Here is a 25,128-nt window from a genome sequence, read left to right on the forward strand (position 1 = left end):
GAGGGTGGTGCAGGAAGATGCTGGGAAGGTCACTCTAAGAAGGTGCCATGTGAGCAAAAACCTGAAGGACACAAGGGAAGGGCATTCCACAAAGAGGGAACAGCATGTGCAAAGGCCCTGAGGCATGCTCTAGGGTCAATGAGGGGGCTACTGAGGCTGGAGCATGGTGAGTGAAGATGAATGGGATGGAGGTCAGAGAGATTGCAGGGGCAGATTGGAGGGGGGGCTTTGGCTTTTCCTTGGAGTAAAAAGGGGAGCCACAGGAGGGTACTGGGCAGAGGGTACCATGGCCTGGCTTAGCTTTCAAGAGACAGGCTTGGCAGAAACACCCACATTCTAAGGCTGGACCAGACTCTGCAGAGCCACTCCGCAGTGCTGGTGCTCTCCTTTGCCACAGGTGTGATGACCAGACAGCCAAGAAACTCACGACTTACTTCAGCCACATTGGCAGTGGTGACCATGCCTGCACCCTGGGACAGCTGGAGACCCACATCACCACGCTGGTGGAGCAGCTGGGGACCCAGAGCTGCCGTGGCAAGGCCCTGGGGACACTTGGGGAGGAGGTCAGCTGAGCCCCAGAGGTTGAGGTCTGGATCAAAGCTAGAATCTCTCATAGCTAGAAGAACCCCAAGGGATGTCAGCCAAGTACTGGGCCCTGTTCACAGATGAGCAGACCAAGACTCAGAGAGGACATGCAACTTCCTTTGACTTAGATTTAATGAAGAATATTTTGGTTGCAAGTCAACGGAATTAACTCGGATTAGCTTCAGTGCAAAACTGGTATTTAATAGAATATGGAGCCGGCAAGAACAGCTTCAGAAGAACAGCAGAGGAGATGAGATTCAGGAACAGTGGGATCCAGTGACTCAGACGAGATTGTCTCCATCTATCTCTGTCTGCTCGGTGTTTCCCAGGTCCTGGCCTCATTTGCCCCTACTTCAGAAGGGCTTCCTCCATGTGGTGGTCAAAGGAAAGGCAGGACCACAGACAGCTCCAGGTTCCCATTGAGCCACCCAGGGGAATTAAGAGCCTGATATATAAAATCTCAGGGAAGAACTCCAGCTGACCCAGTCTTGGTCATGTGCCCGTCCCTGGCCCAGTCCCTGTGGTAGGCAGGCAACGTTCAGGGATTAGCAGCTCCATCAAAGTCAGACGACAGGGAGGAGGGACTTTTTTCTCCCCAGGAAAGTTACTGAGGGTTATGGGAGGGAGCTGGCAGGCAACACCAATAGCAGGGTGTCTCCGTTCCAATAGGAACACTTTGCATTTTTTTCCATCTCTCTACTCCATTCCCCAGTAATCAAGTACAGAGTGTTATTGAGAGTTACCATTTCACAAAGCCCTAGCCCACTGCACTTTTGCAAACTGTTGTGTTGACCTAAGGAAGTTTTATATTTATATATCTGAAATTCGAAATCCGTACTGTTTGTGACATAGTTGTGGTCTGATGTGGTTCCAAAAGGCATGGCCACCACCCCTTTTCTAAGTAAATTCCAAGGAAGTGGGGGTTAGGAGAGTTACTGAGGTATGTGAGTGGTGTCCCCAAGCCCACCTTCCAGTCCTATCTGTGGTGGGCACCAGCACCATGCCTTCTCTGTCCTACCCAAAGCCCAGAGTGGACCCAGAGTGTCTGAGGATGCCACACCTTCAGCTGCTTCTCTTTCCCTCCATTGGTGCCAAGAATAGGGGCTGCCTCTCATCTGGCATCCCTGCTTTAAAAGGCAGGTAGCCACATGATGCTCTGTGACTGCCCCCTGGTGGGTATCCTGGTAGGACCCATGGTCTCAGGGCTCAAGCTGGCCCAATCCAGGCCCCTCCTGGGGCTCTCTCTCTTGAGGGAAGTGGAAGAGTGGCTGGAGAGTGTCCTTCTCAGCTCTGAATTCTGGAGAAGAGGCTTGAGGCTGTCCTACCATCTCAACCCCCATTGTGGCCCTATCCCTGAGCTTCTCCAGCTGCCGGTCTGTTCTGGGAATGACCCAGAGCCTGCCAGTGAATTCTCTTTCTGTTTCTCTAGCCAGATAGTTTTCTGTTGCTTGCAACCAAAAAAAAAAAAAAAAGAAGAAGAAGAAGAAGAAGGGAAAAATGTATTAAAAATAAAAGAAAGCAGATGAATACAGAAGAAGAAGGGAAAATGGAGTCCTCATCTAGAAAATGAAATATACATACTCTTACATTAACACCACTCACTGTGTGACCTTAGGCCAGACACGTATCCTCTCTGGGCCTTGGTGCCCCCACTGGGAATATGGGTGATTTTATCTGCTCAGTCCCCTGGCGGGTGCAGGGAGAGAGGGAAGATCGGAAGAGATGACCTCCATGAAAAGGTCAAGGCAAGTCATGGGCCCTGCCTGGAGATGGAACAGTGAGTGCTGGGCAGAGGGTAGCAGGGTGAGTGCTGAGTCCCTGCTGGCCCCCACAGGCAGAGCTGCAGCAGAAGGTGGAAGAGATTGAGCACCTGAGGCTGGAGCTACAGATGGTGGAGACAGAGCGGGTGCGGCTGTCCCTGCTGGAGGAGAAGCTCATGGATGTGCTGCAGCTCCTGCAAAGGCTCCGGGACCTGGTAGGCTCATGGGCGCTGGCACACCCGGGGCAAGGGGAGGAGCTCTCATGGAGCACCAGCCTCTGCCAGACACTTGGCCCGGAGTTTCCTCACATTAGGCAGGTGTCAATTTCACTTTCCAGGTGCAGAAAAGGAGGCCCAGGGATGTTATAGTAAAAAGAAGGGAAGGCCACTCTGTCCTGCCCAAGGTGGTGTTATTCACTTTCTAAAGCTGATCCAACTTTGATTTCAAAACCAGAGAAGGAGAAATATAAGAAAGGAAAATTATAAGCTAATGTCACATGGAAATGTGGATGCAAAATATTAAATAAGATATTCGCAAACCAAATCCAGCAGTGTTTAAAGAAATGCAACATGACCACATTGGATTTAAAGTGATTTAAAGATCAGTGATTTAAAGATCATTCAAGATCAACAAATCTATTAACGACATATACACATTGTAGATTAAAGGACAAAAACAATATGCTCATCTCAATGGATGTAGAAAAGTCAAGAACAGTCTCCTTTTATCAGCAAATTAAGAACAGTAAGGACTTCCTTTACCAGATACGGAGTCTCAGCCAACTATCTCTCACAGGCTTCACACTTATTGGTGAAATGTTGGAAGGAATGCTTCTAAAGTCAGAGTCAAGACAGTGATGCCTGTCATCACTGTTTGTATGCCAACTAGAGAGTCTAGCCAATGCAGTAAGACAAGAAAAAGAAAGAAAAGGTGTAAGGATTAGACAGGAAGACAAAGCTACCGGTGATCATATATCATACTCCTCTATACAGAATACCCAGGAGAATCCAGAGGCAAATTATTGTCATTTCTTGGCCAGGTAAATACTAAAATGTCAGGACACAGAAATCAACTGTGTTCCTAAATAGTGTCAGAAAATCATTAAAAAAAACTTTGAGAAACCACTAAGCTGGGATTATAGCCACTGTAAGGTGGAAGGAGGATTTAAACCCAGGTTACCGGGGTTTTAAATGGGTTCTTGCCAATGCACCAGATTGCCTAGGACAGAACAACCAAGGCCAAAGCCAGGGCAGCAGAGCCTGAGAGAATGGCTGAGCGGCAGCCAACACCAGCAGAGAGTGAAGGCAGTGGTTAGCACCACAGCTCCAGGCCGTACAACCTGGGGGTAGAAGCTGGTTCTCCCACCTCCTCTTAGCTGGGTGGCTTTAGGCAAATTTCTCATTTTTACTTAGCACTGCTTTTCTTCACTGGTTAAAATGAACCTAATAATAGGACTTGTTGCAAAGATTAAATGACCCAATGCGTAAAAATGCGCTTATTTGTGTTTATTTCCAAAGTGCCAACTTCCACTTTGGCACAGAAATGATAATCCATAAATATGTGATCTTTGAGGGAATGGACGCTGCAGCCCACACTATCCACCCATCAAAAGTCTTTGAGAAGCCCATCAAGCAGTGTGGCCAGGCTAAGGGTAGGGACCCAGGAAGGGATGGGGGGATAGTGACTCTACGTGCCCCCAGGGAGCCTTACAGAAGCTGTAGGGGCCATCAAGTCCTGCCTGCTGGACAAGGACACCGCAGCCACAGTGCAGTCCAGCCCTGTCTCCATTTCTTTTCAAGAACATATCGAAAAGAGCCCTGGGGAAGATTTTGCTGAACACGCTGGATGCTTGCAAGGACGCCCCACCCGGTAGGAGAACTCCCCCATCTTTCAGAGCCTGGACAGTGTCTAGAGAGCAGCCTGACTCAGAACTCTCTGCCCTGAGTGTCTTGTCTACAAAATGCCACTGTCATGACTCCTCTGACTGCCTGTGATGTGCATAGTGCATAGAGAGGAACGGGCTTTAGAAAGTTGGAAAATGCTGTTGGGTGTCCCAGCAAGAAGAGCTAAGCAGAAGCCAGCATGGTCAAACCTCCAAGGGCACTAGGCAAGTTCAGTCACTGGACTGAGTGTGGGCTCTGCGGAGGCATCCCATGTGGTTTTAATCCCCCAAGTCATGACAACAGCCTACTGGAGAAGGTGCTGTTATTGTACCCATTTCACAGATGGAGAGACCAAAGCAGAGAAAGGTCAAGTGCCAGCTGTACCCAAAGCCTTGGGTCTCTCCCTTAAGCAGTAAGCTAAGTGACCCCCATTGTTTAGACAAAGTTCAGGGCAGTAGGATTTCATCAGTACCAGATTGCAGCTGGTGAAATCAAGAGTCAGGCCAAGCTCTCTCCTCAAAGGGCCTCCTATGCTAATGGGGCAACCAACTGGTGATGAGCCTTTGCTCACTGGCCTCACAAAGCATTGCAGGGCAAGGCTCAGGTAGGTCCAGTGCCCTGGATGGTCCCTGGAATTGAGAGGGAGGTTAGAAATTGTGCGCTAGAAGCCCCCTTCTCTGGGGCCCTCAATGGGAGAGAAACAAGACGGGGAGGTGGCTAGGCAGGACTGGGGAGGGCCCCAGAAAGGAGGAAGAGTGGCTATGTAGGCCACAGTGAGAAAACTGAACTACCTTCCCTGTCCACTCTTTCCTTCCAGAGGGGCGATGTGGACCCGTAGCCATCCTGGATGCCCTGCGCCAAGCTTTGGCTGGCTGTGAGCTCCTGCAGAGAGAGCTCTCGGCACCAGCCTCCACAACTCCTGCACTAGCCAACCCCCTCCTCATCTCCTGCTGAGGTCACTGGCCCAGCCTATGGGCACCTCGGTCAGCCTGACCTCCATCAGACCAGCCTCCAGATCAACCTGACTGCGACCAGACCAGTTTCCTTGACCAGCCTGACCACCGTCGGATGAGCTTCCACGGCTACCCCAACCACCATCACATCCTCAGAACCCTAGAGACCCTGACTCCTGAGACTGGGCTCAACCCCAAAGCCTCCCACAACAGAGCCTGGCAGATATCATCTCCTTGAGTTCCTCCCAGGTTCCCTCACAGCCCCTGCATTCCTGGTGCCACAGTTCACATTCAAGTCCTGGGGCTGCTGGATCAGCCCCCCTGCTGTTGCCTCCCCTGCCCACTTTCTCACACAGCCCAGCCCAGAATCCCATTCCCTGGTCTCCTGGGGTCTTTCCCCCTCCCAGCACTGTCCCCTTCCTCTCACTGCTGCGCCCAACCTCCAGGCCACACCTGGCCCACTGGGGAATCCCCACACCCCCAGAAGTGCTGAAGACCAGGCAGGGCTGGGGGAAACACAAGGTGGGGATGATTACTGCAAGTTTCTGGACGGAGGCTGCCCTTGAACTAGCTGTAGAAGAGAGGTGGTATTTAGATGGACAGAGAAAGGATTACAGGACCTGGGACGCCTCTTTCCCAGGCAGATAGCGGGCACTGGATTTCACAGAGTCATGCGAAGGAGTAAGACAAGCTGTCTGGTCTCACCTACCTTAATGTCTTGTAGGAGAGAAAGATACATTGGCAAATAGTGCGACATGGGTGAAATCAGAGCCAGATCAAGGTAAAATATTTGCAAGAGTCCAACCAAGAGGGGGTCATCTGAGCCAAAGAGGACAGATGTACTACAGATTGGAATCGTAGGGGTGAGGACAGGTGCCCGGAAGGACAGTAGCAGGTCATAGGGGGACTCAATGGCAGATGACAGACTGGGACTTGCTCCCACAGGCAATCAGGAGCCATTGGAGGATTCTGAGCTGCCTCACAGAGGGTAGGTGGAGGGGAGTGAAGAAGAGGCAACTGCAGGACTACAGGAGGAAGGAGGCACTAGGAGCCTGGAGCCAGAGCTACGGGACACAGGAGGGGATCAACAGGACACAGGAGGGGATTGTGGGAGAAGGAGGATCAAGGGGTACCCAGTGGGGAGTCTGGGAGCAGCAGGCACTCCAGAGCAGGGTAGCAGGGATTGGGGACAGACAATGCCTGACTGGCATTCCTGACCTGTCTGGTCTCAGACACTCAGCAGCTTGGATGGGGCCAGGAGGCATCAGGGAGCCACTTGTGGGAGCCCCTACCCAGTTTCCCTATGGATCCTCTGGGAATGGAATGAAAGAGACCAAGGCCAGTGGCCACTCCTGGGGGGCCACCCTACCCTTGGTCCTGTAGGATGGGCCAGGCTTTTTTGAGAAAGTCCTCAATACTCCTCATGGGCCGGTGGGCAGGACTGGGCAAACACGAGTAAGAACTGTGAGTTGAAATAGATGAATCCACTATTGTATCTGGAGACTTCAACTCCCCTCTAACAGAAATGGACAGATCCAGCAGGCAGAAAATCAGTAAAGACAGAGCTGAACTCAGCAGTGCCATCAACCAACGGGATCTAATTGACATCAATAGATAACTTCATCCAGCAATTGCACAGTGCACGTTTTTCTCAAGCTCACACGGACTATTCACTAGGATACACCACATTCCAGGTCACAAAACACACCTCACAAATTTCAACATATTCTGTATGCTCTCAGACCATACTAAATTAAACTAGAAGTCAATCAACAGAAATAGGTAGAAAATCCGGAATATGTGGAAATTAAACAACACACTCCTAAATAACACATAGGTGAAAGAACAAATCTCAAGGGAGACTTAACAATACTTGGAACTAAATGAAAATGAAATACAGTCTACCAAAATTTGTGGGATACAGCATCAGATGCATATATTGGAAAAGCAGAAGATCTAAAAAAAATCTAAGTTTCCACTTAGAAAAAGAAGAGCAAATTAAATCCAAAGTAAGCAGAAGAAAAGAAGTATTTTTTTTTTAAATTAGAGCAGAAATCAATGAAACTGGAAATAGGAAAACAGAAAAACAATGAAACAAAAGCTAGTTCTTTGAAAAGGTCAACAGACTCAATAGGCCTCTTGCCAGGTTAATTGAGAAAAAGAGGGAGAAGACACACACTGCTAACATCAGAAATGAATGAGGAGATAGCACTATAGTTGAATAGTATATGGATAATAAAGTAATATTACAAATAATTCTAAGCCCTCAAATCAGATAACCTAGATGAAATGGATCAGTTCCTTGAAGGACACAATCTGCCAAAACCCGCACAAGAAGAGATATGAATAGGCCTCTATCTATTAAAGAAACTGAATCAATAAGTAATAACCTTCCCGAAGAGAAAGCACCTAGATGGGTTCACTGGTTAATTCTACCAAACATTTAAGGAAGAAATTCTTCCAATTTTCTACAGTATCTTCCAGAAGAAGAAGCAGAGGCAATACTCCCTAACTCATTCTGAAGCTGGCATTACCCTAATCAAAAATAGACAAAGATAGTATAAGCAAAGAGAACTACAGAGCTATCTCTATCATGAACACAGATGCAAAAGTCATAAGAAAATTAACAATTTGAATCCAACAATATATAAAAAGAATTATACACCATAACCAAGTGGGATTCATCCCAGGTATGCAAGGCTAGCTCAACATTCAAAAATTAACTGTACTCTATCATATCCACAGGCTAAAGAAGAAAAATCACGTGTTTATATCAATAAATGCAGAAAAAACATTAGACAAAATCTAACACCTATCCTTGATAAAACAATAATAATAATAATCGTCAACAAACTAGGCATAGGGAACCTCCTAACTCGAAAAACCTAGAGCCAACATCACACTTACGTGGAGAGAAACTAGATACTTTCCCACTAAGATCAGGAACAGGGCAAGGATGTCCCCTCTCCCCACTCATTTTCAGCATCTTGTTGGAAGTCGTAGCCAAGACAAGAGACAAGGAAAGGAAATACAAGGTGCTTTGGACTGAACATTTGTATCCCCTCAAAGTTCATATGTTGAAACCCTAATCCCCAGTGGGATAGTAGCTGGAGCTGAGGCCTCTGGGTTGGGGGCAGGCAGAGGGGGATTGGGTCAGGAGGGTGGAGCTCTCATGATCATTAGTGCCCTTCTACATGAGACTGCTTGCTTCCCCCTCTCTCGGTCTCTGCCAGTAGAGGATACAAGACAGTGGTCATCTGTAAACAAGGAAGAGGGCCCCCACCAAGAACCCAAACACCCTGGCACGCTGATCCAGCCTCCAGAACTGTGAGAAATAAATGTGTGTTGCTTAAGCCTCCCAGTCCATGGTGTTTTGTTGCAACAGCCCAAACTGACTAAGTCAAAAGGTACACAGAATGGGAAGGAAGAAATACAACAGTCTGTGCACGGATGACATGATCATCTAAATAGAAATCCAAAAGATTTCTTCTGGAACAACAACAACAACAAAAATCCTGGAATAAACAATTATAGCACAATTTCAAATATAAGGTTACTATACAACAGTCAACTGCTTTCCTATACACAAGCAATAAACAAGCCTGGGTGGCTCGGTGGGTTAAAATCTCTGCTTCAGCTCAGGTCATTATCTCAGGGTCCAGGGATCGAGCCCTGCATTGAGCTCTCTGCTCAGCAGGGGGCCTGCTTCCCCATGCCCCACTCTCTGCCTGCCTCTTCTCCTACTTGTGATCTCTGTCAAAAAAAATAAATAAAATCTTAAAAAAACACTCCACACCATTTCCATAGCACCCCCCAAAATGAAATATTTAGATATGAATCTAACAAAATATGTGCAAAATCTATATGAAGAAAATTATAAAACTCTGATAAAAGAAATCAAAGAACTAAATAAATGCAGGCATAGTTCATGTCCACGGACAGGAAGACTCAGCATTATGAAGACACCAGTTCTTCTGACTGATCTCCACTCTGTGCAGCCCCAACCCAAGTCCCAGCAAGTTATTCTGTAGGTATTGACAAACCAATTCTAAAGTTTCTATGGGGAGGCAAAAGACCCATAATAGCCAACATTATATTAAAGAGAACAACAAAGCTGGCGGACTGACACTACCTGAATTCAAGATTTGTCATAAAGCCACAGTAATCAAGATGTGTGGTGCTGGGATGCCTGGGAGGCTCAGTCGATTAAATGTCTGCCTTTGGCTCAGGTTATGATTCCAGGGTGCTGGGATTGAATCCCACATCCAGCTCCTTGATCAGCAGAGAGCCTGCTTCTCCCTCTCCCTCCCCTCCTGTTCACGTACACTCACTCTCTCTCTCTGACACATCAGTCAATCAATCAATCTAAAAAAAAAAAAAAAAAAAGACATGCGTTGCTGGCAAATACATCAGTGGAACAGAATAGAGAGGCCAGAAAGAGACCCACACAGATACAGTCAACTGATCTCTGACAAAGGCGCAGAAGCAACACAAGACAAAAATAGACTTTTCAATAAATGGTGCTGGGACAAATGGACATCCACATGCAAAAAAAAAAAATTAGACACAGACCTTACACCCTTCTCTAAAATTAACCCTTCACAAAAATTAAAGTGAGTTACAAACCTAAATACAAACACAAACCTAAAAACTCCCAAAATATAACATAGGAGAAAACTTGAGGATTTACGGCCTTTTAAAATACACCAAAGGCATAATCCCTCCAAGAAGTAACTGATACCCTGGAATTTGTTAAAATTAAAATGTCCTACTCTGAGAAAGATGATGTCAAGGGAGTGAGAAGAGATGCCACAGACTGGGGAAAAATATTTGCAAAGGCACATCTGATAAAGGACTGTTATCCAGAAGAGACAAAGAGCTCTTAGAACTCGATAATAAGAGAGTTAACAACCTGATTTCTTTTTCCAATGGGCAAAGGCCCTGAACAGACAAGTCACCAAAGATACAGAGATGGCAACTACATAAGTGAAAAGCCGTTCCCCGACAGACGTCACTGAGGAATCACAGATTAACACAAGGCGATGCTGCTCCACACCTCGCAGAATGGCCCAGCTCGGAAAGGCAGACAGCATCAAATGCTGGTGAGGATGTGGAGCAACAGGAACTCTTGTTCTTTGCTGACAGGAATTCCACACGGGGTACGGCCACTTGGGAAGACAGTGTGGCATCTTCTTAAAAACTAAACACGCTCTCACCACATGATCCAGCAGTCATGCTCCTTGGTTTTTACGCCAAAGAAGTTGAAATGTACAGTCATACAAAAGCTTGCACGTGGATGTGTAAGAGCGGCTTTATTCACAGTTGCCAAAACTTGGAAGCAGTCACAATGTCCCTCAGTGGGGGAAATGGATACAGAAACTGGGGCAGGTCCAGACAAGGGAATACTAGTCAGCACTAAAAAGAAATGAGCTATTAAGCCCCCAACAAACATGAGGGAAATGTCAAATGTGGATTACTAAGTGAAAGAAACCAGTCTGAAAAGACTATATGCTGTACGAGTCCAGCTAGATCACATTCTGGAAAACGCAAAATTATGGAGTAAAAATATCTGAGGTTGCCAGAGGTGGGTTGGCAGGGGAGGGATGACGGGGTGGAGCGCAGAGGAATCTAGAGAAGAGAAACTATTTTGTATGAGACCCCAATAGGTATATATGTCAAAACCCATAGAACATACACCCTGACAGTAGACCTTATTGTAAACTGTGGACTTTGGAAGATGATGGTGTGTCCATGTAGGTTTATTAGTTGTCATAAATGGACCACCCAGGTTTGGGATGGTGATAGTGGGTATATGCTTACAAGCAGGGACAGGGAATATAGGGGAACTCTACACTTTCTGCTCAATTTTGCTGTTAAAAAATTAACTCCATTGGAAAAAAAAAAAAAAGAGAGAGAATGGGCACAAAAGGTCTCTAAGCTGTGTTTGCACTTAGCCCTGGTGTCAGGGGCCTCCTGGCCCCTCACCTTTGCTGATTTGCCCCTCAGCGCCTGGTGAAGCCACTCTCACATTCCCGCCCCACAAAAACTGCAGGATAATAGATAAATATGTGTTTTTGCTGCAAGCTGCCCATTGGGTCGATGATTTGTTACAGAGCAGAAGATAAGATAGATTTCCTGATTTAAAAAAAAATAGGCTTTATCAGAACACAGGATAATCTGGGTGTTTGGCTCTATTAGTCATCACTGTCATCAGAGGCCTGACAATAATCACTAGCAGGTTGCAAAGAGGACAAGGGTTCCCCAGGCCCAGACCTGGCTGACCCAACATCAAAATGCATGCTGGCCCCGAGGGGCAGCAGGAGAGGGTCTGGGGGGCAAGTGGGGCAGGGGAGTAGGCAACCAAAAGTGCACGTCAGGCATGCTCCAAGGCCCCGGGGCATGCTCCATGGAACAAATTAAAAGTCAAGACAATTATGAATTTCAAGGCAGCAGCCACAGAGCATTACACTCCAATCGCAGGGCCTTTCTGAGTTCAGCTACACTGGTCACTGGTTGTGTGCCCTAAAGCTGGCGCCACGTAAGCGGAGAAGCAAGGAGGAGCAAGCCTTCTAGAAAGACTTCTTTGGGATTGTTCAAATGGTCTGAAATTAGTTAAGGTTACTTTTCGGGGGGAAAAATGTTTTTGTAGGAATTTAACACCCTCTCTCACCTTCTGGCAACAAAATTGGTCTGTTGACCTGAAATTGCCCCCACTGGTCCAACTATCCTGTAATTCCATAATCTTGCCACTAGGTGGCGAGCGCACTCATTGAATAGAGGAATAAACAGGCTTCAAAATTACCCCTAGCGCCAGGTCTTTCAAGTCCGGGATTGAACTCATTTGAACACCCCTCCCTGAGATATTCGCCATATCTTTGCACCAAGTGTGCTCGATATTTTTCTTAGACTCAGCCCACTTTTTAAATTTATGGAAATGATTTTAGGAAGGAAAGTCGACATGCTCCCATTTAATTGAGAAAGCTATCCCACCTGCCATACAGAGAAGGTAACATTGCAGTCAGTTCACAGAAAATACAATGACCTGTTGACCTCCAACCAGACGCATTTGCTGAGCCTGAAGGGACAAGCAAGGGTCAACACCTCAGTGGTCAGGGGTGCCAAACTAGACTGTTCCATCCATTCAACCGAACCTCTGACACCACAGACAGATCCAAGGGCATCAGGCCCATGTTTGATGCCCTGGCGGCATCCAGGCAGACCCTCGCCGGCCGTTGGCTGACCCAGCACAGACGGTGCCAGGCTCCAAGCAACAGGCCTTGAGGGCCTCATACTCACTCAGCCTTCATGGCTTCCCAGGGAGGTAGGTTCTTTTATGCCTCCATTTTACAGACGAGGAAACTGAGGCAGAGAGAAGGCAGAGACTATTTCCCAAGATCACGGAGTTAATTAGTAAGTCAGTCGTGCTACTCACAGCCTGGCCCCTAACAGCTTTCTGGACAGAGATGTGTATCCACAGAGGACCAGCCAGCAGAGTTTCTGGTCCAAGGGGCCCCAGCAGCTGGGGCAGGAGGAACCCACTGACCCCTGGTTGTACACAGGCTAAAAATGCTAGGTAATAGTTTCCACTTCTTACTCTCCTCTGCTTCTCATCAGAAGAAAAAAAAATGTTTCAGGGGATAATGAAGGATCCTCCCCCCACCCCACGTGAAGGGTTTCTGAGCAGCTTCCTTTATAATACAATGACCAGACCAAGGCCCCCTCTTTTGGGTCAGGGAATGGGAAAGGAGTGGCTCTGTCCCTCGTGTGTCTCAGTATGTATGTCAGACGCATGTGTACCACCCGAAATCCCTTAAGACACTCAACTGACCTTCGGTCACTCCACACTCTGTGAACCTCGTGCGTTATGCCACGGTGACTGGGGTCCCTGAGGAGCTGCTGGACTGTGGGCAGACAAGCAAACAGCAGGGCCACTAACTCAGCTGGGGGAGCAGGTCAGGGAGGGCTTCCAGGAAGAGGTCATGCCCTAGGTGAACCTTAAAGGAAGAGAGAGTGACAGGCAGAACTGTGGGGGTGGGGGGTGGGGGGCGGAGGAGTGGAGGGACTCCCAAAAGAGAAAAGTACAGAGAAGGAAACCAGCATGTGGGTGGTGAGTAGCGACAAAGATGACCTACCATGAAGCTTCAGGTCAGGAAGAGATAACAGGGGAGCCTGGAGTGAATGGCCAAGAAGAACTCTGCAGAGGAATTGGATTTCATCCCAAAGACACTGAGGAGCCATGAAAAGATGTTGAGCAGGCAAGTGTCAAGGTCAAAGCTTTTATCCAGGAGATAAAAGTCCTGGAAAGATATGGTCTGGCTGGAACCAGAGGAGAGATGGTCAGCAAAACTGACAAATGTGTATTATGCTCAGACTATGTGCTAGGCATAGGTGTGGCTACAAACAGCGGTTAACGGAACATAGACCCTGTCCTCTTGAAGTTCACTTTCACTGAACACAAACATTAAGAAATGCATGGAAATTTAGGGGCACCTGGCTGGCTCAGTCAAGGGAGCGTGCGACTCTTGATCTTGGGGTATCAAGATTGTGACTTTGGGCCCCACGTTAGGTATAGAGATTACTTAAATAAAAACCTTTTAAAAATCATTTTTTAAATGCATAAAAATTTAAAAACAAGATAATCCTAGGTCCTGTTAAGTGCTGGGAAGAATTAAATGGAATACTATGGTGAATAATGGAGAATTTCCTTAGCTGGGGGGGGGGGCACTTTGAGAAGGAGGTCACTTGACCTGAGACATGAATGATGATCAGGAGGAAGCCATGGTGGAGTTTGGGGGAAGGGTGCCACGGGCAGAGGGACCAGCAAGTGCAAAGACCCTGAGGCAGGAAGATACTGGAGTGATTGAGGGACAGAAAGAAGGTCCGTGTGGCTGTAGATTAGCAAGCAAAGAGGAGAGTGCATTACAAGGTCACTTGCATGCATTTTCTCTTGCTGCATTACAAGGTCACTTTATGCCTTGACCCCCACCACTAGGTGGTGGGGGTCAAGGCATAAAGGGCCTCATGAAACATGGAGGAGGTAGAATTCATTGTGGTTGCAATGGGAAGCCAAGGCAGTTAAGAGAAGACTAGGGCGGTGGCAGAACAGGGGGTTAGTTCTGAATATATTTGGGGGGCTGAGACAACAGGAATTGCTGATGGGTTGGGTAGCAGGTAGAGCCAAATCTTTGGAGGAGTTTTGTGGAGAGAGGCAGGAAAAGTAGTGGTAACTGGAGGAAAATGCAGAACTAAGAAGGGTTTTTTAAAAGGACAATACTATAGGCCATTTTTAACCTAATGGGAATGATCCAGTAAAGGATAAATTCCATGATGCAGGAGAGTGGGTAGCTGTGGGAGCAACGTCCTTGAGAAAGTGAAAGAGGATAACCTTAAAAATAAAACCACCAGTTTCCTTGCCAGCAAAAACAGGTTGATTCGGGAATAGCACAGCCACAGCACTGCAAGCCACACAACCAAAGTACTACAAAACCTTAACAAGTCCTTATAATAGAGGAGAGGAAGGCTCCTTTATAGAGAAAGCGGTGGGGGGGCGGGGTGGGGAGCTGGGAGGGGCTGTTAGAAACAAAAAGTCCATTGGAGTAAACTGGGAGCTCAAAGTGTAGTGGCTTTTCATTGGCTGAGTTGTGATGGTCTCTCATTGGCTGGGCTATTGCAGGGCGGGAGGAGAGGCGGGGGAAGAAACCTTCGTTCCACCTGCTGGGACAGTAAAGTAGCATCCAAGTGCAAGGTCCCTCTCTTCCTATCCGGTCTACCATTGACCAGAGAGGTAGGTGACCGGAGAGGTAGGGCACGAGCGCTCTCCATGACGGCCTCCCCACTCCGTTCTACACTAGACTTCCTTTCGTTCGTTTTCACAAAGGGGACAGAAGGCAGAGCCCCAGAGCCGTTTGCCCCTCATACTGGTTTTCTCTCGCTGCTGTAAGAAATCACCGCACATTTAGAGTCTTACAGCAACACTCATTCCTTATCTCACAGTTTTCAAGGGGCAGAAGTGGGCACAAAGTGGAGGTGGGTTCTCTGCTTGAAGTCCCTCCAGGCTGAAATGATGGTGCGCCAGCCGGGCCATGCTCCTTCCCAGAGGCTCCGGGGCAGAATCCACTCGCTGGCTTACTGCAGCTGTCGGCACCATCCAGCTCCTGCCTTCTAGAAGCTTCCAAGCAGCAATCACGCATCCAGTCCTTCCTGTTGTCGAAAACCGACCTCTATGCTCCGGAGCCGAAGTAGGACACGAAGACGGAGTTTGGGAATAAAGAGGAATGACGGTTTTATTACTTTGCCAGGCGGAGGAGGCTGCAGCCGGCTAAAACCGCAGACCCGCCGGGGGTAAAAGGCTGAGAGGGGTCTTATCGGAAAGTCCACGATCTGGGAGGTTTTGCTAGAAATCCGGTGCGTTTGCCCGCCACGCTTGTCACGTCTCCCATGCGGTCTGACACTTGGCGCTGGCACAGGCCGCGCGAGTCTCGTTACGAAGTGGCCGTACTGGACGGAAGGATCCTCCAGAAACACAAGTGAGGGGAAGGGGTGGGGGGGGCAAGAATGCGGAAGAGAAACCCTCGTTCCGTTGAAGTCAAGCTCCCTGCAGCATTAGCGTGCCCGTCTCCGTTTCCACCCGCCTTCCCGTGTGTGCGGAGGGCCCACTCTCACGGTCCAGACCTCTCCGACTTCCCTTTCTGCGGCGTCTCTCTCACTTCCTCTTCTGCCGGCGGTCGCAGAGAGTTCTCTGCACTTACGGGCTCACACATCTAGATCAGGTCCTGCTGGAAAACCGCCCTTTTTAAAGGTCAGCTGAGCCAAAGAACACAGCACAGCCACAGCAGGGTTGTCTCGTCGGATTCACCAGTTCTGAGGACTAGCGTGAAGGATCATGGGGGACATTCCTAAGGCCTGTCTCATTGCAGCGGGTCGTTTTGGTGCGGTAGCAGGCGGGAAGGCAGAATGTGTGAGGACACGCCTCCACTGCAGGCCGATTGGCGGGTTTGCCCTCAGAGGAAGATGGGGGACAGTAACAGGAACCTGAAGACAGGCTTCACCGAGATAAAATTTTCTCTCTCTCTCCCTGGAAAAGTCCCAAGTAGGCATGCGTGAGCTGGATGGCAGTTCTAGAACCATTAAGGACCCAGGCTCCTTCTATCTTTTTGCTCTGCCATCCACAATTCAGGGCTACGCCCCAAGAACCAAGATGGCTTTCCCAGCCCCCACCTCCGCCGGGGGAAGCAGAACCATCACTTCTTCCTCTTTTCCTATTGGCCTACACTTGGTCACATGACTACATCTGAAGGCAAAGGAGGCTGGGAAATGTAGTCTTTAGCTTAAAGGCCACATGTTCAGCTAAAATTCTATTTGTGTGAAAGAAGGGAAGAGTGGACACTGAAGGACAGTGGTCATCCCTGGGTCAGCTTGTGAGGCCATGCCGTTGAAAGTATAAAAGTACAGTGATAATGCCACCAGCCCGGAGGCCTCAATGAGGCTGGAGAAGGACCAGAGTGGGTAGGCTCAAGGACTTGTGCTGGAATGGGGAGGTGTAGTCCAGAGGTGGGGCACTTGTATCAAGACTTTGAGGAGGACCAGTTGCTGATGATGGCCAGTCTGGGGTAGGACCGTGAGGGTGAGTGGCTGTGGTAGACCTGAGGACAGGAGCACAGCTCCGGGAGAGGTCAACGGACTATGAGGCCAGGGTGACTAAGAGTCATCTGCATGAATGCTGGAATTACAGAGAGGGAGACAATGTTCATGGTGGACAGAAAGCCCTGTGCCCAAAGTGAGGGTCACCTAGAAGAGGAGTAACCAGGATGGGGAGCAGCAGGCAGGAGCAGGTGATGACAACATGCATATCAAAAGAGCTGGGGTTTGAGTGAGGAAGAGAAATCCCAGGAAACAGCAAGAAGAGGCAAGAGGACAGGGTCCTGGGGGAGGGCTGGGTTCCCATTCTAGAAGTGGAGGAAGATGTCAGAGGAGGAGTGAGGGGGTGAGGGTTACTTGAGAGAAGTAGAAGACAAGGCTAGAGAAGGGGACATAGAGTGAGTAGAGAACCACCCCAAAGGGGACAAAGTCCACAGATATACAGAAGACAGTTGGCCAACTTGGCAGTTCATGGGATATGGCAGTGGGGGGAGGGAGGACATCCCTAATGGTGCCCCAGGTTTCCGGCTGAGTGACTGGGTGGTTGCAGGTGGCCCTCTCTAAAGTGGAAAACACTGAGGGGGGCTGGCTTTTGGGGGAAAGACACCCAGGTTTAGGCCATGGTGGGTATGAGCCTCCTGTAGAATACTCAGAGGGGATGTCCAGGTAGGACAGGATGTGCACGTCTGGGCTGGCATTGGAGATGGGTGGGCAAGCGGGGGCAGTTGTACTGGAAGCCAAGAGAGAATGTGCATGACTGAGATGGGACTTGGTGCCCTTGGGAAGTAGCAACTGTATCTGGGTTCGTTGTCAACCCAAGGGGCTGAGGGAAGAGAACAGGGAGCGTGCTGGGGTGTTCAAAACATGCACACACACATACACATGTGCACACACACCAGATTTTTCCAGAATAAAGGAGGTCATAAGCATGTTTACAGACTGAGAGGATGGAAGGGGCAGGCAGAGTGGGCTTCCATAAATAGGGATTGGGGAGGTGACCTAGTAAGGAGCCTGAAGGGGCAGGAGTGGAGAATGCCTCAGTTTCTCCACAGGAAAAATGGCATAGGATACTGGGTCAGCCAACTTGGGCAGCCCTGGAAGAAGGAGCATCCCCACCTCAGGAAGCCCGAAGAGCTGCCCTTCTCCCACCCTCAGCCCCCACAAAGTCCTGTCTGACCGAGATAAGGAGAGCGAGGCACACTCCTCATGCCCAGAAATTCCTTAAATAAAAGTTGCCATGTCCATACAATGGAACTATGGCAAACACTGGTGACATATGTGGGTGTATTCGCAGGTGGAAAAAGGAGGTTCCAGGAGAGCGTGGGTCCCAAGTGACCCAATTCGGGGTAAGAAAAGAAATACACACTGGAAAAAAAAAATAATAAAAGGCAGTCTTGCGTGATATTGGAATTGAGAGAAAATTTTACTGTTTTCTTCCTGCTCATCTGAACATTCAATTTTTCCACCACAAAAATGAGTTTTCATGTGTGCTGCTTTTTGTTTGGTCTTTTTTTTTTTTTTAAGTTGTATATGCTAAAAAATAAGAGGGAAGTCTCAGAGGTCCAAGAGGAAGAGCGTGTGCCCAACTAGGTCAGGAAACACAACCTGGGGGCTGGGGGGGCACCCATTCACCGGGACTCCTTCCCCACATACTGTAAAGGCATGCAGGAAGATGAAGATGGGACAAGCCCAGGCGTCCACAAGTGGGAGAAGGGAAGGTCCGTGGAGGCTGAGGTTCCTGGTCTGGGGTCCAGGTTCTGATGAGAGTGGTCACCAAGTACCTGCCAGGTGACCCCAGCGACAGCGGTCATAACTCCAGGGGACCGAATGACACCTTCCCTCCCTGCCCTGATCTGGGCCAGGGATCAGAAGGTTAGGGAGGCTGGCCCTTTGGGCATCACAGGAAGGTCAATGCCCAGCGCCTTCTCTGGAGGGCAGAGCTGGGCTGAGTGGAGGGCGAGAATCCAAGCATTCTCCGGGGCCAGCAGGAGAGACCCCAGCCTTCTGGCTACAGGGGAGGACAGAGGCTAGCCTGAGAAGGGCACACAGTAAGAAATAAGGAGGCCCACGTTCTCAAGTCATACTGAGCAAGGACAGTTTATCACAGTTTGTTCTACCAGAACAGGGTATTACTTCATACTCGTGTGCATTTCACTCTTGCTGCTCAGCAACACAATGGAAATTCCCCCAACAACATGATTCATGTGGTTTTATTTCATTTAGTGTGATGTCCGTCTAATATCCCATGGTGTGCATGACCGGTAACTGTTCCTTTCGTTTCCAGCTTTTTGCTGCCATTAACAATGCTGCAATGCACAGCCTTGGGTACTTAAAACCAAGCCCAAGCCAATCCCAGGTGTCCTAGAAGCAGCAGGCCATGCATGGGGCCACGGGACCACGGGGGCAAAGGAATCTCTCAGGGAGTCAGGCTTCCCCTCTGAGTGGTCTGCCGGCATCTGCACAACGAGGGGTCGGGTTAGAAGATCGGGGTCCTCCTGCTGATGGAATCTTTCAGAGTCAAATCGCTGGCTCGCCCCGGCAATCAGCCGGCGCAGACTAAGGAAGGACCTGTGAGGTGCAGGCGCTGACCTCGGCGCGTGGCTTGACCACGGACACAGCCCTCAGGGAGCTGCTGTGCTGTCGGGGAGAAGATGACAGATACACCGAGGAACGGGAGCATGCCTTGAAGCGAGCTCCAAGTTGCGAGATGCTAAAAAAATAAAACACCCACACTCTGTGAACATAAGGCACGCTCGTGTGGTCTAGAGTAGTGTGCAAACGGGGTGTTGAAAGCGCCCCTGAGGGGCGCCTGGCTGGCTCAGTCTGTTCAGCGTCTGCCCTCGGCTCAGGTCATGATCTCAGGGTCCTGGGATCGAGCCCCACGCTGGGCTCCCTGCTCAGTGGAGAGTCTGCTTCTCCCTCTGCCCTTCCTTGTGCTCCCTCTCTCTCTCTCTGTCTCAATTAAATAAACAAAATCTTTAAAAATAGATAAATAAACTGAAAATCCACTTATCTTCTAAAGAGAACTCTGTATCATTAACGAAAATGGAAAACTGATGTCACTCCCCTGTAGTGACAGAAATAAATAAAATGCAGATTAAAAAAACAATCTTAAAGTCTAGCTAGAGACCAATGACTGAGGGAGACGGAGCCATGGGCCTGCGGCATCCCATGAAAGAGAAAGATCAGGAGGTTATTAGAAAGTGCTGAAGATGCAGTGACACCAAAAAGTGACTTTCTCCTTGACCTATGCCAAAGAACCAAAGAAAATCCAAAATGACATTGTTCTCCCGCCAGCCCATGGGAGCTGCCCCAGCCACACCCTGCATATGCAAGCAGGACAGGGATGATTGCTCCCATTTTACAGATAAGGAAATAGGAGATGTGGAGGCCTCCAAGGCCTCACCTTCCTGGAAGCCTTCCCCACCTCCTGAGACCTGATGAGGGGCCTCCTTGGTTCTCCCCCAGGCCCAGCGAGGCACTGGTAGTCCACGGCGATGACCTGTAGGACCCCCTTCTGTAAACAGGGGCTGACCTACCATTTAAGCCCCAACTCTCTGGGACCCCGAGGGCCCGCTGCCTCCGGAGACAGCCCCCCAGGGCTGCACGCGGGGGATAAGCCAAGCTATTTTCATCATTTCCTTCCTCCCACTCAAGCAGCGGCCACCAGCGGCTTTGCATAGAGCTGTCATCTCAGCCTCGACCAGGACAATTCAGGGCACAGAAAGGAGTGCTGGCTGCAGGCCTACAAGTAAGTGGTACTCTTATTACCCAGGACCACCTCCCACAGCTCGCCCTCACCCGGGCGGGACGGTGGGAGAGGAGGCCAGCCACCGGCCCACCTCTGTCCCCCCTTCAGCTTTCCCCTCCAGAAGACGGGGCAGGGGGAGGGCACCGGCTCTGAGACACTGGCTCCTTGGTTGATTCAACTAATTTTCACAACCTGCTGTGGGCCAGGCCCTGAGGGGAGAGCCTGTCTTAGGAAGGCGAAGCAAGTCAGAGACCCAGGCAAGAGCCTGGAGCTCAGGAGGCCTGAGTTGGCCTCGGTTCTGTGACACAGAGCGCCAGGTGACCCTGCACGGGTCGCACTCTGTCTCCAGGCCTCGATTTCCCCAACTCTGAGTGTTAGCCTCGATGCGTGGCTTTCCAGAGGGAGCCCCTTTGGGGGCTCCTCCTGGTCCCCATCTCAGTGTCTTCATCCTGCTGTTTTCTACATTGGGTATCACCGAAGAGATCACCGGGCCACAGGCCAGCTGCGGACGTCGATGGCGCAGGGTGCTCTGTGAAGTCTGCAGCACCAGCCTGTCCCCGGGCTTGGGCATGGGGGCTGCGAGCAGCCTGGGGGCTGGAAGTCGGGACTGGGAAGCATCTGGCAAGCATTTGCACCCCTCCCCACCTCACTGAGGAGGGGCTGGACCTCCTGGCTCCTTCCCAAGAGCCTTCTTACCCTCATTCCCCGACCCCACCCCACAGCTACACTCACCATCCTGCCTCCTGAGTGTCCTGGGAGGCTCAGCGAGGCCTGGGTTGGGCACACTTCACCTCCTGCCATCATTATCACCCCATTCCACAGAGGAGAAGGCTGAGGCGTGAGAAGGGAGGTGAGTTTTCCTTTGTCCCAGGTTGGTCCCACTGGCCGTTGGCTGGCAGGGGGTGTGGGCTGCCAGGCTCTCCATCCCCTCACGGCCACTCTGCCCACAGCCAGCCTGCCAATGCCTGCCTGGGGGGCCTTGTTGCTGCTCTGGGCTGCCGCACAGGCTACCAACGACTGCCCCACCAAGTGCACCTGCCGGGCCCTGGAAACCATGGGGCTGTGGGTGGACTGTCAGGGACAGGGGCTCACGGCCCTGCCCGCGCTGCCTGTCCACACCCGTCACCTCCTGCTGGCTAATAACAGCCTGAGCTCTGTGCCCCCTGGCGCCTTCGACCACCTGCCCCAGCTGCAGATCCTCGACGTGACGCAGAACCCCTGGCACTGTGACTGCAGCCTCACCTACCTGCGTCTCTGGCTGGAGGACCACACGCCCGAGGCCTTGCTGCATGTACGCTGCGCCAGCCCCGAGCTTGCCACAGCCCGCCCCCTGGGCCAGCTCACGGGCTTTGAGCTGGGGAGCTGCGGCTGGCAGCTCCCAGAGTCCTGGACCTACCCAGGGCTCTGGTGGGATGTGCTGCTGATTGTCGTGGCCATGCTGGGCCTGGCTCTCCTGGCCGGCCTCCTGTGCACTGCTACAGAGATCTTTGACTGAGGCCAGGTCCCCAGGGTCACCCTGAGCCCCTCCCCAGGCCCCGCCAGGCCTGGGCATCAGGGCCACCAGTAACTCAAAATAAACTGGCTGCTCGACCATTTTATCCGAGTTCAGAATTTTGGTTATTTTTCCTTTCAGCACCCAAGTCTGGCTCTTTCTGGAAAACTGGGTCCATTTTGTTATAACCAGATACCAACTGGGGCTTCTCTGTCCCCCAATGCGGGGATTGTCCCATCTCCTCCACACCAGCTACCCTCCATCCCAGTCTGTGGACATCCCGAGCCCTTCCTCCGGGTCCCAGGCTGTCACAGTCCTCACGCTCTCCTCCATCCTGGCACCTACTTCCTGCATGGGCCACTCCAGAGGGGCCACGCAAATGTCACATCAGCGTTTAGCTCCTCTCTTAATTCCACAGAAAGTGTGCTCTCCCCCCACCACAGCAGCAAGCAGAGTAGGAGGCACAGAAGAACGTGGGTGGGGAGGAGGAGAGCCATTTCCTTCTCTGACAGACATAACCTTGAAAGGCACACACACCGCTGTTTCCTTTTGGCCATGAAGACACCTGCTCACTTGGTCTCATCCTTCCTCGTCTTCTCCGATAAGCTTTCTCTCCTCTTCCTCTTCTCTAGCCCTCTTCTTCAGAAACAAACAACAAATTCTTCCCTTTCTCATGGAAACTCCGGCGGCTGACACCAGACAGCCGCAAACTGGAGTCCTACTTCCATCCCCAGCAATGGCCACCAAATTCTTCAAATAAGACACTTCTCTCCCTCAGAGGAATTCTGATGCCAGCAGTTAAGCTAATAATCTTTTCTCCACCATGTGAGAGAATATTGCTGGGTCTGTTCTGGCCACCCCAAACCCCGATATAATTACACTGAAGCCCTTTCCTCGAGGAGACCCATGCAGTGGACCTGTGGCTCGGAGGGTCCCACAGGGAAGGCCAGGTGGGCACAGAGTGGAGCAGGAGGCCCAAATTTGGGGGTGGGGAGGGGCTTTAGGGAGAGGTGGAGCCTGCAGCAAACCCGTGAGCGGGCGTTCTACCTAAGGCTCCCTGCAGACTGTGGACCTGAGCACCAAGTCTTCCCAAGCTTCCAGGGAGGGTTGGAAATCTACATCTGTGTAGGACATCTCGGACTCAAGTGTTAGCAACTAAATCCAAAACCTGTTACGGAAATACCAACAGCACAAATAAAACCCAGTAATCAGCTGGATGGAGTCCACGGGCTGGGAGTCAGTGATTTCGGCAGTCGGATCAGCTGCCTCGTGAGAACGGGAGAAGCTGACACTGAGGATGTGTGCGGCCCCGCATGAAGGACGGGCCGTGGGTCCTTCTTCTCGTACCCCGGAAGGAAGGTACTGCTCCCTCACACTGGCCAGAGGACACAAGCCCAGGACCTCTGACAGTCACTTCACAGGCCTGATCCCTGACAGCTCCCCTTGAAAAGTGCCTGAAAAGTGCCACCTTGAAAGCTTCCTGAGACTAAGGACCTTCGGCCCCCCAGTCTCTGGGCGGGGTGCCCCTAAATTCTGCTCGTGCTCCTTCCTGACCCCAACACCTGCAGCCACAGGTCTGGGCACAATAGCAATCATAAGCCTTGATTCTTCCAGCCGAGCGGCTGGTCCCGTGAGAACTTTCCAGGAGCCCGAGGAGCACAGTATCCCCAGTGCCGAGGATGATGTCCCCGTGGGCAGTGGGAGGAGAGGGACTGTCAGCAGCTGGGCAGGCATCTCCCATGGTGAATGGAGGATTCAGTCGAGAATCCCCAGGGAGATAGGTGCACTGGGAGATTCAATTTGCCACCTGCATTGTCCCAGTGGTCTTTGGCCCAGGCCAGCAAAGTGGCCACCACAGAGCCACGTACACAGTCCCCGCCCACTCCCCACCCACCAAACCAGCAACCACAGATCCTACCACCACGACCAACCATCCCCCACTGGCCACCGCTGTCCCCTGCAGGACCGCAGTACCCCACTACTCCTGATGCCAGGAACACCAGCCCCAGCACCGCCACTATTGGAGTCCATGTGGCCTGCCCGCAGGCTTCACATTTGGCTCCCCTCATCCTCTCCACCACGGCCACAGAACACTCACCCTGGAAGGTGACACTGCCTCCCACCACCAGGCCTCTGCCGCCTCCGTCACCACTAGCTCCACTGCATTTTCAAAATCAAGCCACATGGGGAGAATTTGCTGAGGCGACTTTGACCAGCTGCCGCCACCATTCCCTCCTTGCCAGGAGGGACCCCTCCACTGACTGCACCAGGGGGGCTGTTCACCAGCAAGCCTTCTAGGGTCCCGCTCAGTATGGCTCCCTGGAGCCCACTGGGAGCCCCATGCTAGTCCTCTGCATTCCTCTGGCCAGTGGGCGAGCAGACAGAGTGAAGGGGAAAGCACGGATGTTCCTGGCCAGGCCTAGAAGCGGTAGCCATGGCTTTTGCAAGCAGTCATTGTCCAGAACCAGGAACCGGCCCCGCCCTAACCACATGGAGGCATGGCACAGTGCTCTTCCTGGGCGCCTGCCCTAACAGGTCTATGTGAAGCTAATGGTGCTGGATCAGAAGGCGGACCCAGTGTCGAGAGGGTGTCTACAAAGGGTGGGCTCTCTGGGGGTTGGGGGAGCACACACTGAGTCCTGGCCCTGAGCCGCAGCCACACCCAGCCACTGACGCAGTGCCAGGGCGCACGTGTTTTGCATATACGCTCAGCTGCACCTCCTGTGAGTGCATGCGCGCAGTCTCCCAGCCAGGACCTTCACCATCTCCAGCCCCTACAGATGACACATCTAACAAGATGAGAGCTAATTCCTTGGTAAGCGAAGAAGAATGCGCTCCATCTCTTGAAAAGGGCCTGAGAGGGCACCCGGGTGGCTCATTTGGCTGAGTGACCACCTTCAGTTCAGGTCATGATCCTGGAATCACGGAATCGAGGCTTGCATCAGGCTCCCTGCTCGACAGGGAGTCTGCTTCTCCCTCTGACCTTACCCCTCTCATGCTCGCTTGCTTTCATTCTCTCTCTCTCTCAAATAAATAAATAAAATCTTTAAAAAGAAAGAGAGAAAAC

The 25,128-nt window shown here is 50.9% G+C and overlaps 2 protein-coding genes across 2 annotated transcripts in view; both read left to right on the plus strand.

The window, feature by feature from the left end:
- The window catches only part of EFCC1 (EF-hand and coiled-coil domain containing 1), a 41,199-nt gene extending 35,193 nt beyond the window's left edge, over positions 1-6,006 (plus strand). The window contains exons 6-9 of the mRNA XM_032842850.1: positions 398-563; positions 2,420-2,560; positions 4,145-4,214; positions 5,046-6,006. Of these exons, the coding sequence (XP_032698741.1) occupies positions 398-563; positions 2,420-2,560; positions 4,145-4,214; positions 5,046-5,182 (514 nt within the window). The 3' untranslated portion in view covers positions 5,183-6,006. The remainder of the gene's footprint in view (positions 1-397; positions 564-2,419; positions 2,561-4,144; positions 4,215-5,045) is intronic.
- A 14,223-nt stretch (positions 6,007-20,229) lies between these two features.
- Positions 20,230-22,167, plus strand: GP9 (glycoprotein IX platelet). The gene is made up of 3 exons (XM_032842823.1): positions 20,230-20,569; positions 21,292-21,419; positions 21,520-22,167. Exon 3 carries the CDS (start codon positions 21,531-21,533, stop codon positions 22,062-22,064), a length of 534 nt encoding a protein of 177 aa, XP_032698714.1. The 5' UTR covers positions 20,230-20,569; positions 21,292-21,419; positions 21,520-21,530; the 3' UTR covers positions 22,065-22,167.
- The last annotated feature ends 2,961 nt before the right edge of the window (positions 22,168-25,128 follow it).

Source organism: Lontra canadensis, unplaced genomic scaffold, assembly GCF_010015895.1.
Source record: "Lontra canadensis isolate GAN:19392208 unplaced genomic scaffold, GSC_riverotter_1.0 scaffold133, whole genome shotgun sequence".
In the NCBI taxonomy this organism is placed as follows: Eukaryota; Metazoa; Chordata; class Mammalia; order Carnivora; family Mustelidae; genus Lontra; species Lontra canadensis.

What these genes read in the sequence shown, in the direction of transcription:
- GP9 (XM_032842823.1), top strand. Translation starts at nt 21,531, where the DNA reads ATGCCTGCCTGGGGGGCCTTGTTGCTGCTCTGGGCTGCCGCACAGGCT.